This window comes from Magnolia sinica, chromosome 14 (genome assembly GCF_029962835.1).
Source record: "Magnolia sinica isolate HGM2019 chromosome 14, MsV1, whole genome shotgun sequence".
In the NCBI taxonomy this organism is placed as follows: Eukaryota; Viridiplantae; Streptophyta; class Magnoliopsida; order Magnoliales; family Magnoliaceae; genus Magnolia; species Magnolia sinica.
Window position 1 is genome coordinate 71,646,815 of NC_080586.1, and position 13,407 is coordinate 71,660,221.

Here is a 13,407-nt window from a genome sequence, read left to right on the forward strand (position 1 = left end):
TTTCAGTATGAAATGGGCCACAAAAGCCACAATGAAGAACCATGATAGATAAAGATGGTCATCTAACCATTCATACAACAAAAGAATCCAAAGGCAGAGATTTTTCTTTCTTTTTCTTCTCTTTTGGAAGGTGAAAAAGGGCGACGATGGGACATCAACCACCACGAGCTTCTCTCCGTGTAGCATCATGAAGAATATCGATGTCGACGCCATCTGGGGGAAGCTGAACATACCTTACTACTGACCCCCTGATGAAACAGTTCCTTACTGACATCTGCAATTGGAGCAATGAACAGGAAAAAAAAATCAAATCAATCTTCGTATTCACAAAGGTAAGATTTCTTCTTACTGTAATATGGTGCAAATTCAAGTGGGGGCTCAGTTGGGCCCACCTGTGATCATGTTGGACCCTTGGGTAGGAGGGTGCCGCCTCAAAATTAGCTTTGATTGGATGAGATCACATCCATCCGATTAAGGGCTTGTAAAATGGATGGTGACCAGATTTTAGTGGGCCATTAATCAAAGATGCAAATGATCAAGGGCCATGTGCAACCCGTAGCAGACCCCCATCCAAAGGTCACTGCTGATCATATGTGGGATAACCTGGACCCAATGAAGGGATCTACACAATAATATAGTAAGAGAAAACGATATGGACCATGGTTTTAAAAATCGTCTGGTACGATTCAGAATCATCCAGGTCTTATGGTTTTGGTCTGAAACTAAACGGGTCCCCACATCGATACGTGACCAAGTAAGATACAAGTTGGAGCAATCGGTTTAGGTTCCCAGGCGAATCGCATGCCAATACCACTACTTAAATGATGGGCCCAATGAATAGATGTGAAGGAATACAAGAGCAGGAGCAACGAATGGTCATTCAAGCTTTTTGTAGACTACGCATAATCATAACGTTAGCAAAGGGTTCACATTAGCACCCCATCCTAGAAAAGATCAGTTCTGGCATGAATATAGTCATGGGCGACATTTTTGAAAGGCTACAGGGCCTTACCATTGATAATCTATTTTTCACATTAAGGATCTTAGCTATATATATATATATATATATATATATGAAGCAGCTTTTGGAGATTTTTGCCCCTACAATTAGTCGTGGGGAGGGAAAACAAACTTCAGTTTTTCTTTCATGTAGCCTTTCAACCAGAGGGCAGTTGTCCTTTCAATTCTTCTTGGGAGTAGCCCACACTTCTCTTCTAGCGTGTAGTCACACAGAAGGCATAGCATTAGGAAGCACATATGATAAAGGCTCTGTGGGCTGCACAGTGATGAATCTGCAACGTCCACACCATACATCTGTTGTGCAGGCTCATGTTAGGATGTGGGCCCAAAAGTGAGGCAGATCGAAAGCTTGAGTGGGTCCTAGCACATGAAAAGCGTATATGGGTAGCCCACGTTGAAATCCTTCTCTCTGTGTGTAACCGCACCCTTTCCCTCAATCTCTCTGTTTTCTTGCCCTACTCTCTCCACGTGTGTTGCACATGCCATAACCCCTAGCTTTTATAGCTGTAACGTCAAACAAAAAAAATCAGCCAATGCTTGAATACTCAGTGCAAGGAGAGATGTCTAACAGTATAGTGGACAGCGGAAATTCTGACAATTTTCTGCCGGAACATGTGGTGAAGGAGTTACAATTCTGATATACAAGTGGGAGGGAGGAGCTGATGCAGGCTTCTTCTCTTGTTATTTCCACTTCTTTCTCCATTTCAACCATGAAGGAGGATTAGATACTTCATTCTATACTATATCTATGCCTGTTTTGGGGATCAAAACAGAAGATTTGAATGGGATTTGATTAATTGAAGTGGAATGGATCCTTTAAGGAAAAAATTAGAATAAGGGTATACCATCACTTTCTTTTTCATTTTTCTTCTTTTTGTTGTTTTTCTCTTTTTGTTGTTTTTCAATGTCTTGGGCACTAGTCCACCAAATCATGCTTGGCTAATGTTCAAATAGGTACTATTTGGTTGACTTCCAGTAGGTGTAGCAGGTTGACTTACTAGGTGAAGCAGACATACAACATTCTTATCAAGTATGGTCTATGGTTACACAAGAAGCATGACGCGAAGCGGCAAAAGATTAGGTGCAGGAGTGGGGGATAAAGCGTCTATTTTAAAAAGTTATGAAGTATAAACAACTAGGAACCTGGAGCGGGTGTGCGGGCAAAGGGATTTGTGTTAGCTCAGGTGGTTGGTAAAGAGGGTTTGGGGGAAAAGGTTCATTGGGTCAAAGATGCGGAAAGGCAGAAGATGGAGAGAGAGTTGAGAAGTCAATAGCTGAGAGGTAAGCCATAGGTTGGAAAGCAATTGATCTGAATGGTTGAAAAAAGAGCTTCAGCTGATGAAATCTTGAAGTGGATGGTACAAATGTGGGAAGCCAACATTAAACTCAGAATCAAGAGCCTTAACCAGAATTAGGACTGAGATGGGGTCGCAATGAATAATTGAGAAAGGTTCTACTAGGAGGATGCTTCATCTCAGATAATTCTATCATCAATCTATTTCAATAGAAAGACTTTGCCATATGAGGCTGCAAACCACTATGGGTGAGGTTGTATTGGATCCTGCTTCATGTCTGATGCTCAGAGGTGTTATGGGTTGTGGGGTCTTGCTAGGGGATGAAGATGGTCGTCGATGAAAGGTATGTGAATCTAGATATTGTTGTGTTCGCAAGATTACAGTTGTGGTGTAGAAAGCCAGAGTTCATTACAAAGAAGGTGGTTGTGGATAGGACTAGGAGTGGAGCAATACAATGCATTCATCTTCTGCACTCTGTCATGGGGAAGGAGAGTCTGATATTAAGTGCAAGAGGTGATGAGGTATGCTACAATAAAGACTAGAAGAAACAATAGAGCACCTTGCAAGGCAGAGGACAGTAATGTGGTAGGGGGAGGAGGGGCAACTAATGAGGAAGGAGTGGAGTGGTCAGGATGGGGAAGTTGTGTCTTGCCTACATGATGCGGCACATGGCACATGGGGGGTTGGGAGACAGTTGACCTAATTATCCTAGTTCCACGATGATAATGATGTGAGGATACATTGGCAATTTCCATCTGTAAACTACATCAAGCCAAGTCGAGTGAGTTAGAGAGGGGATTTCTAAGTACTCCCAAGGGTAGTTTCATCCAGCAACTAAAATAAAAGAGCATTTAAGAGCTTTAGCGACCATGGGGAGGGTACTCTTCTGAGATCAAGCATCCCGATAGAAGAATGAATTGGTTTGCCAGTTTCACACAAAGATGGATGGTGATAAGCATGGATGTCACAAGTGGGTGTAAGTTAGAAACTTACAGGTTGTTTGGCAGCTCAGTTTTGGAGCTATTTGGGGGTAAATGGATTCCTCATGGCTGCTTTTTGCTTTTGGTACCATCGTTTTTAGAGGTAAATTGAAATACATAGTTTTGGTGTGTTTTGAAATCTCACCTTTCTGCTATGATTTGGGTGTAATTGGAGTTAAATGCTTTCTTAGCTCCCTTTCTAAAGGCCGGAGAGTCACATGTTTAATAAAGGAGTCGCTAGGCTACTAATCCGTTGTACATGCGGCATGCTGATAATACCCCAAAACAATCCAATTATTGGCTGCAACACTAAAATCACATCAGTAGAATAATCTGAACTGTCCAAACTTGGCCATCCAAATGGACAGATAGAAAACATCACTGAGTTGCACGTTTGTGGCTCACCCAAGGATCAGAATTTCGTTGTTTTTGGTCAAAGTATATATTGCAATGGACTTATTACAATCATTCTATCACATATCACATATGTACACTAATTCGGGATATTAAAGCTGATTTAGTTAATCAAATTCAAGTTCCTGTGAATATATTAAAGAATTCCAACGCATTCCAATTACAGGCATCCAAACAAGAATTTTAGATTCTAGTGCATTCCAATTACAAGCTGCCAAACACAACTGAGAATTCGGAATCACCGTGATTCCAATGTAATTGTGATTCAGCTTCCAACGCATTCCAAATACAAGCCCTTAGTGAGAGAGCTGGGGGATAGTGAAGATAGGTAGACTAGAGAAGCATCGTTCAGGACCATAATTTTGGGATGAAGGAAGCTTGAATGGAGACATTCCAAATTCCTTGTAGGGAGGAAACCATAGAAAATTCCAGCCTACTTCTGTTGTTGGCCATCTTGATGAGAGTCCAAAATCTAGCGATGACTCTTTGGAAGGGATGAGTGGAAGTGTTGGGTTGATCAGGTGGAGGAAGGAAAAGAGTTTTGATGTGCTAGTAGCATGAGCAAAGCCAACAAAGGTCAAGGCAATACAGAAAGGGGAATGAGAAAGATTGGACTAGAGAGATGTTGGAAAGCGTGGGGGAGTTAATGAGTGTCCTCCAGCAGCTATGACAGTGAGGACTTCCATATCATCTTCGAATTCCTAAAAGAACAGGAAAGATTGACGCAAGACATGGGTGTGAAGTATCAAGGAAACACAGGAAAGACCAAAGCAAAACATTGGGGTTGTTGTCAATTTTTGTAATCATCACAGCAGCCTGTATGTGTCACTTCAACGAAATGAACGGTCTTCATCAAGAGGAATCAAAGAAGAGTGATGCCTAATGTGACCGATCCAGCTACCCATCTGGCCTTCATTCTTCCATCATCTCATTGTCATCATCCACCACCACTTGCTATCAATACCATCATCATCCATTGCCCCTCACCATCAGGTCCATCTAAGCCATTCATCAAACCATGAATAGATAAGTCTTCAATCTTGAAGATCTGCCTGATAACTATGGTGATGCTCTAGATCTCAACAAAGAACCCATCTTCAACAAGGAACACAGAGATCATCCCAACCATCAATGACAACGGCCACCAAGATTTGAAATTACATAATGTATCGTTCACCACCGATATTGTATGTATTGCCCTGTATCAGGCTGTTTCGGGCCAATACAAGACCAACACAGCAGTATCGTTCATAGGCGATACTAGTACATATCAGGCGATACGTGCTAGTTTCGGACAATACATTAAACCTTGACGGCCAAGAGGACATCATAAATGTCATCAGAAGTACGTTCAATGTGCGCACATCCTAAACATCTTATTGGAGCAACCATTGATGTCTACATTCAACTGTGTAAGGGCTCCAAATCTGATGAGTGACTCAAGCACAGAAAAACAGAATCCTCCAAAGATGGCGATCTGCGAGCAACTCAAGCAAAGATTAGAGCCAACTTCAAGAACATGGGAAGGGAATCCACCTTCTTCTTCTTTCTTTTTCTATGCTTTAGATCACCCATATTGCCACCCATCTTATTACGCATCTAATACCTTGCTACCTGTTAGATAACCCATCCTCTTATACCAAACTTGATGCAGGACAATTAACCACTTGCTCTAAAAGCTTGAATTGTTAGAGTATGGCGAATTAATCCCTTTATCTCATAGCCCAGGCTCCACATCTCATGGGTTTAGGACCTCGGCCAAACCCTCTTCATGGGCCCCAAATCACATGGGCCGCCCCACCCCGAGTGTGTCCCCGCATCCCACGAGCTACCCTACTTGAGCCCGGTGTGAAATGCGCATTAATCACCCCTGGTGAGGAGTCTCAAACATGAGACCTCCCCCGTGGACCCCACCCACCCCGAGTGTGCCCCACTCAAGCCCAGTGTGAAAATGCCCCTGCATTAATCACCCCCAGTGAGGAGTCTCGAACACAAGACCTCCCACTCTAATACCAACTTGATGCAGGACAATTAACCACTTGCTCTAAAAGCTCGAACTGTTAGAATATGGCGAATTAATCCATTTATCTCATAGCCCAGGTCCCACATCTCATAGGTTTAGGACCTCGGCCGAACCCCCTTCGTGGGCTCCAAATCACATGAGTCACCCACCTCAAGTGTGTCCCCGCATCCCACAGGCTACCCCGCTCGAGCCCGATGTGAAATGCCCATTAATCACCCCCAGTAAGGAGTCTCGAACACGAGACCTCCCCCGTGGGTCCCAAATCACATGGGACACCCACCCCGAGTGTGCCCCTGCATCTCACAGGCGACCCCACTTGAGCCAACTCGAGCCCAGTGTGAAAATGCCCCTGCATTAAAACTACAATTCTACTATTACTCTCTTCTATAAAAGAGGCCCCTTTCTCCAAGAGAGGGGTCTTCCCTCTTGAAATTATAAGTGTGAGAGACTCCCGTGGAGAAATTTCCTGTGTAGAAAAAAAATCTGCAAAAGTTATGGAGAAGGAGACTTTGAGCTAGGGAATCCCTTCTCCCCCAAGGCCACGAAGTATAGCTCTACTCTTTCAACAAGAATTGAGCAAAAATTCAAGGAGACCCAAAATAGAAGTCAAGTCCACCCAATTTGAAGATTGAGGCATTCAAGAGACCCGAGGAAGATGTTTCAGCACCTTCTCCACACTCCCTATACACCATCTCTAGCTTCTTTTCCTTCCCACTAAATTCTCAAATTTTATATTTTCTTTTTTGAAGAAATTCCAAAGTTTGGAATTTCACTTCTCCTAAGGGCATGTTTGATTTTCCAAACCCCCAGTAAATACATTGCGAATGGGTAATAATTATTTCCTTGAGTAATTACAGCAGTGATACCAATGATTGACTTGACGCTTTTTTTAGCGCTAAAACCGAGGATGCTGTCAAATATATGTGGGGCCCACCGTGATGTATGTGGCTTATCCACACTGTACATTCGTTATCCCAGCTGAATTTAGGGCATGACCAAAAAGATGAGGCAGATCTAAAGCTCAAGTGGACCACACCACAGGATTTAGGGAATCAAACATCTACCTTTAAAAACTTCTTGGGGCCACTGTTTCCTTTGGTGCGAGCCACTCGAGTATTGGATCTGCCTCATTTTTTGGCTCATGCCTCAAAATGTTACACTAAAACGGATGGACGGCGCAGATACATCATATATATCACGGTGGGGCCCACAAATTTAAACTAGTCTTTTTGGACTGGTTATCGAAACAGAAATACAAGTGCATTTTCAAACAAGGTGGAAGAGTAATAATTACTTATTCACAGAGCATTTACATTGGATTTGTAAAATCAAACAGGCCCTAAGGGGGTGTTTGATTTTTCAAATCACCTTGCAAATACACTTAAATAAGCAATTATGATTTCTAATGCCTGCTTGCCAAGAGAGGGTAATCAGTGGTATTTCCTCCTTGAAAATCAATATAGAAAGGGCTTATTTAAATTTATGAGCCCCACCTAGATGTATGTGACTTATCCATGCCGTTCATCCGTTTCATCGGGACATTTTAGGGCATGAGCTGAAAAATGGGGCAGATCTGAAGCACCACACCACAGGAAATAGTGGGAATTGAATGCCAACCGTTGAAAATTTGTGGAGGGCCCCTGAAGCTTTAGATCAAGCTGATATAGGTGTTGTCCCTTTATCCATGTCTATGTGGCCTTATGAATGGTTAAATGATTTTAAAAAAAAAAAAAAAAAATCAATGTGGGCCCTGTGGACAGAAACAATTTTCAATGGTGGAATGTTTCCTGTGGTCTAGTCCACTTGAGCTTTGGATCTACCTCATTTTTCGGTTCATGCCCTAAAATGAGTTGGTCGAATGGATGGACAGTGTGGATAAGCCACATGCATCACGGTGGGCCCCATAGTTTTTACCTTTTTTGCCTCGATTTTGGAGTTCAAAAAGCTAGCCTGTCAACATCGCATGGGGAATGCTGTTGTAATTATGGATGTAAATAATCATTATCCATTTACAAGTATTTACACCAGGAAATGAAAAATCAAACACTCCCAAAGAGAAGAGACCATATTTACAGATGAATAGGGTGCCTAACCTTGCTAACTCCATAATCAAGGTGCCTACCGAAGCTTTGGTTTCAAGTATCAATTGGAGTCAAATCCCCTAAATCGAGAGAATTAGCACTCTCTTAATTTTAAGGGTCCAAAACAAGGGGCTCTATAGCCATCCTTGAAATGTAATTTGAATTGGCTAGTGGTGACGCCAAAATTGTGTGGCTCTACAACACCTGGGTAGATCTTGTTACTTTGTTGAAAAAATGGAAACTCCACTAGGAACTAAAGGGTAGCAAGGTATTGGATGGGTGACCCAAATGGTAACAAGTTGTCGGATGGGTGATAAGTGGCTAGTTATGTTGTTGATTCGGTGGTTAGAGGGTAAATTGTAAAGAATTGAGGGGTAATTGGTTTACGAGAAGATGTTGCAAGGATTCTAGAGGGTTGGGAATTGAATGGTTAGATGAAAACATTTAAAGAATCATAGAGCTTGGGGAGGGGTAGAGTGGGGATTTCACTAAGGTAGTTAAGGGGGCAATTTATTAAAAAGATGATGGGTTGGGTCAAACTAAGGCTCCTAGGGATATTTTTGTTTTTTTTAAAAAAAAAAAAGGGTAAAAGGAACTTGGGATTTGTGTTTTTGATTTCCATGCAAGGAAGAGATGATAATTTCATAAATTGTCTCCTGCACACAATCCACTCTGTGCATCTCTCAGTTTTTCGAGTGGATCTCAATGCTTAGGTGTCGGATTTAGGTGATCTATAGCTTGTTAGAAAGCTAATTCAATAGGTTAACTAAGGGTTAAGGATAGTGATGCAGGACGAGTAACCACTTGCTCTAAACGCTCGAATTGATAGAGCATAGCGAATCAATCCCTTTATCTCATAGCCCAGGCCACACATCCCATGGGTTAGGACCTCGGTCAAACCCCCCTCGTGAGCCCCACTTCACATGAGCCACCCACCTCACACGGGGCGCCCACCCCGAGTTTGCCCCTACATCCCACAGGCCACCCCACTCGAGCCCAATGTGAAAATGCCCCTACATAAGATAAGGTCCGCAAGTTGGGCAATTTTCTGTTCTGCAACAGCCAACCAGTCTCGCGATTATTTGGATTTTTTATCAGAAGTTGGTGATCGTAGGTCAGATTGAGTTGAAACTAGACCAATTGGAAAGTCAAATTGATTGGTTAGAAAACAGACTCATGGGTCAAGGAAATTGGGTTTGGGAAGCCTGAGGTATTAGAGCCCAAGCCAGGGCTGTTAAAAGTTCTACATTTTAGTCATGGATGTGGAAAGAATTTTTCCACGTTAAGGGTGCTTTCATTAAAAAGGGGGATCCAAGATGTACTCCTGCAAAGGCGTGATAGGGACTTCGAATATGCATTGATTTTGCTATCAATGTGGACCCCAACCTTAGCAAGGCACATCCTGGATTAGTCTGGGCATGATTCCCTAGGTTGAGAAGGGGTTTTTTTGAGGTTTTGGGTTCGAATCTAGGCTAGGCTTAGGTAGGGTGGGCAAATTCTGCAAGTTGTCCTAAATTGGTGTAGGACCCTCGTTAATTGTGGTTAAGGTATTAAAAAAATGGTTACATGATGGTAACGGTGGGAACTGCTGTGCACTGCGGAAAAAATGGACCGTAATGGCTGTTACGGGGCTGATTCTATTTTTTAAAGAGGTTGTAACGGCCATATCGTAATGGTAATGGCGATGGCCATTACAGCCATCATTACTGTTATTGAATACCCACTGGTTGGGTTAATTGGCCTAAGCACTCTGTTGAGTGGGATGTCAGTAACAAGCAATACAAAAACCAAACCTCATAGCACCATCTTTAACTAACTGATCAGCAACTTCTTTTGCTTCCCTCACCAAATGGTTGAAGGTAACATCATGATACTCCAAAGTCGTCTCTTGGGTATCACATTTCATCATACAGACTAAGATTAGATTAGACCCGAGAGGTAGTCGGTGACTTAGGAGTGATTGTAAAAATGCATTGAACCATAGACTATGAGATTGATTTCCCTACTCTTTTCAAGAACAACTAAAATTACCTTTCTTTATTTTCTTTATTTTATGCGTAATCATGGAACTTGTTAAAAAATTATCAAAGCCTCAAAGGCAGTTTACACTACAACGAAGAAAGAAACAAAGAAAAAGCAGCAAGAAACTGCACTAAAAAACCACCACATCATCTGTACCCACTTCATCCCTCTTCCACTATTTGACACAATAGAACTACTAGCGCCAAATTTGCTAAACATTTCACTTCCAACGAGTAGGATAACTAAAATATTCTCTAAATTGGCATAAATCTCGCAAAGCTTACTATCAATTATGATCCCCCATCCGATGAGTGGGATGAAATACTCTAAACCCAAAGACTTTGAATTTCACATGCCCGAGAACCTGTTGTCCTGTATTATTATCCAGCGGCATCCTCATCAATCAAGACGAAAATGCTAAAACCCTTCTACCACAAGGGCAATTACCGCAGTCTCTAGAAAGTTCTAAACCCTAAGCCTGGATTTTCCATATTCTTTTTCCATCACAATCATGAATTGACTTGATTCTGAATGTTTTTTAAGAAGCAAGTTCTCATAGTCCTCAACCAAATTAAGAAAGAAGAAACCCCAAATACCCTTTCCTTTTGCACCATCGTGTTTCAACAACTGACTTCTAGATCAAGTTGTCTAAAGAGGAAGTATCAATTGATTTATTTAAGTTATATATCAAGCACTCAATCTCCATAAACATGGCACATGTGTACAAGATCCAGGCAATTCATCTGTCGGGGCCTACCAGGGATGGGGCACACCACGCACCCTGAAAATCACACCCATAACCCTCAATCGGATGTTTTTTTCCAGACTACAATTGGGTGGTGGTTAGAACTTAGAAACAAGAAAGTCCAAGAAACACTTTGTATACAATGTGCAAATGCAATTTTGAAGGAACTTCAATGATGAGAAGATTGAATCATGTGCCAATTTTCTATCCGTTCTTGAGGTGATTTTCATTCCGATTAATGGGAGAGAGAGAAGATTACGGATGTCGGAAGCTCTTGGAATGTTTCCAGTTTGATTATTTCAACAGTTCTTATCTGGATGACTAATCTCAAAGCACACCAACATAGATGATCTGTAAGACTAGTTGCCCACTGAGGGTGGCTGGGTTTTGTTGGCCAGCTAGCCTTGATTGAATTTAAGTTTCTAACCATAGACTATTTAAGAAAGAAAAAAAAAACTTGCTAATGGGTGCTACTAATGTTTGGAAGAGTGGGAGTCAATGAGTCATCTTCTGATCCACTACCACTTCACTCAGGAAGTCTGGTGCTCTCTGCCCAGATTATTCGAGGTGCCATGGATGATGCCAAAGTCAGTTAAAAAAGTTGATAGAAGGATGGGAGATTGGCTTCCACCTCCAGATGGGATGTGAAAATTTGAACTTTAATGTGAGTGCTAGAGGCGATCCTGGACAGCCCAGAATTGGAGGGATCATCAAAGACGACCAGTTTGTAGTTCGTAAAGCCTTTACTGGTCTTTTTGGGATCACTAATTCAAATGATCCTGAAGTCCAAGCTCTTCGGCAGGGGCTTAAGTTATTCTCTAGCCTTCGGGCCCATCCATCTGTTACAGAAGGAAAATCGGTATCCCTCAGTCCTTTTCTGTGGTGTTTCTCACGATAATTGCAGGTATTAGAGAGTTGAAAGAGACTTTGATTTCCCATTCTCCTGTTTCCAAATAGCAATACAATGTAGCATATGATCTTCCTAAAAATGGATCTTTGCTCTGTTCTCTTGTAATTGGAACTCCCTCTCTGTTGTATGATATTTTTCCTAACTATAAAAAATGAGTTTTGCTAATGTTCCCACCTTCATGGGAAAGTTACCATCATCTCCAAAGCTTTGAAATGGCACATGGGATGATCTATTGTTGATTTAAACTGTGCATTCATCTAAGAGCAAGCCATGGTCCAAAAATCATGCCAATCAAATGATCCTAAACATCCGATCAATTGCATAAAAAATGGACATTCAAGATTGAGCGGAGAAACAAAATAGGTCAAATCACCATCTTGAAACATCTATTCGATAGATTCCACTTTGTACTACTCATGATTTCAACGCACAACTTCGGTTTAATGATTCTAACCATGTGATCTATGGCTTGAAAACAATGGACTGTTGTAAAAATTTGGCCCCATTCAAAGGATTAGGATCATCTTATCAACATGATACTTGCATCATGGCTTACTCCCAATAGTACTATTGAATGAATCGTCCCAATTGATGATTGGGCGTCCCACGTGTCATTCAAAAAGTTTGGGCACATTGCTTGCGTCCGCATAAAGGTCGGAATGCTAGCAAAACCCAATAAAAGTTTTTATTACCCTTTGAAAAACTACATACAATGTACCAAAATTCTTCCAATTGGACCAGCTAACAGTTGCAATTTTTGGCTTATGGACCATCCAGAAAGGGGCCCAACAAACGAATGGTCAAAATCTCGAACGTGTGTGCCACACATACATGTTCTCAAACTAAACAATCACCACACAATAGTTCTCAAGATAATCGATAACGACACCAACCCAACTGACAAAAACACCCATTTTTTTTTCTAACTTTGGAGTAAGAAAACACTACAATTTTGAACCACTGTAGAACCAAATCTATAAAGCAATGGGTCTGTGAATCAGTTGGGGAGGGTGTAAATAGCAGCTCCTATAATATTCAAAACTAAAATAACAGGAAAAAGGGAAAACCATGTAAATCAAATAAGAATAGATTGAAAACAGCATCAAATACAACGAAATAAATATCGAAGGAGAAACTGAGAAAGAAAGAAATCGAAGGAGAAGGAAGAAATACCATGTGGGGATATTTGTGTTCGTCGACAACACGGGTGTTTTCGAGCTTGATGTTGAGGTATTGATCGACGGAATGAAGGGTACCTGTGATTGCAAGGTCGTTCTTCAGCTCAACTGTAACCTGCTTTCCTACCAACTCCTTGAAATATGAGAAGAACAGCTGCCAAAAACCAAATAAGAAACAGAGATTGAACAAGGAAATGAGAAGGAGAGATTTAATGGAGAAAACCCATTATAGGATTTTAAGAAAAAAAAATAAAAATAAAATCAAGATAAAAAATTAATACCATGTTTTCTTTTTCTGGATTTTGCTAAAGAAAAGAAGTTTTTTTTTCCTACGCTCTCTCGTGTGGGCTTCGAAGAGGGAAGGTGGGAAGTATTGGGATACAGTGCAGTGCCCTGCTCCACAGATCCCGTGCAGCATAAAATTCTGTGGGCCTACGGCAATGTCCGTGTGACATCCACTCCGTTCATCAGGTTCCCATAAAGTAGGCCACACTATAAGAAACGGTGGGGATTGAATGTCTACAGTTAAAATCTTATTCGATTCGTGGTCGGAATTGAGAATAGGGTTTATGATTGGAATTGACCGAAGCCACTGAAACTCTTTGAGTCCTACAGTGATGTAGTGTCTTATCCAGGCCGTCCATCGGTTTTAACAGCTCATTTAAGTAAATGAGCTCAAATTGAAAGCATATCTGAAGCTCAAGTGGACCACACCATAGGAAACAGTGTGAATTGAACA

General features: G+C 41.5%; 1 protein-coding gene across 1 annotated transcript; it reads right to left on the minus strand.

Annotated features, from left to right (window-relative positions):
* LOC131226135 (sm-like protein LSM2) lies at positions 1-13,099 on the minus strand. Its single transcript, XM_058221845.1, has 3 exons — positions 12,950-13,099; positions 12,664-12,822; positions 1-274 (listed from the first exon to the last, which is right to left on the minus strand). The coding sequence occupies exons 1-3, from the start codon at positions 12,950-12,952 to the stop codon at positions 155-157; spliced, it is 282 nt and encodes a 93-aa protein (XP_058077828.1). The 5' UTR covers positions 12,953-13,099; the 3' UTR covers positions 1-154.
* Between the last annotated feature and the right edge of the window lie 308 nt (positions 13,100-13,407).

Excerpts from the sequence above, each read along its gene's own strand:
- LOC131226135 (XM_058221845.1), bottom strand. Across the intron at positions 275-12,663 it reads AACACAAATATCCCCACATG|ATGTCAGTAAGGAACTGTTT; the intron begins GTATTTCTTCCT and ends CTCCAATTGCAG.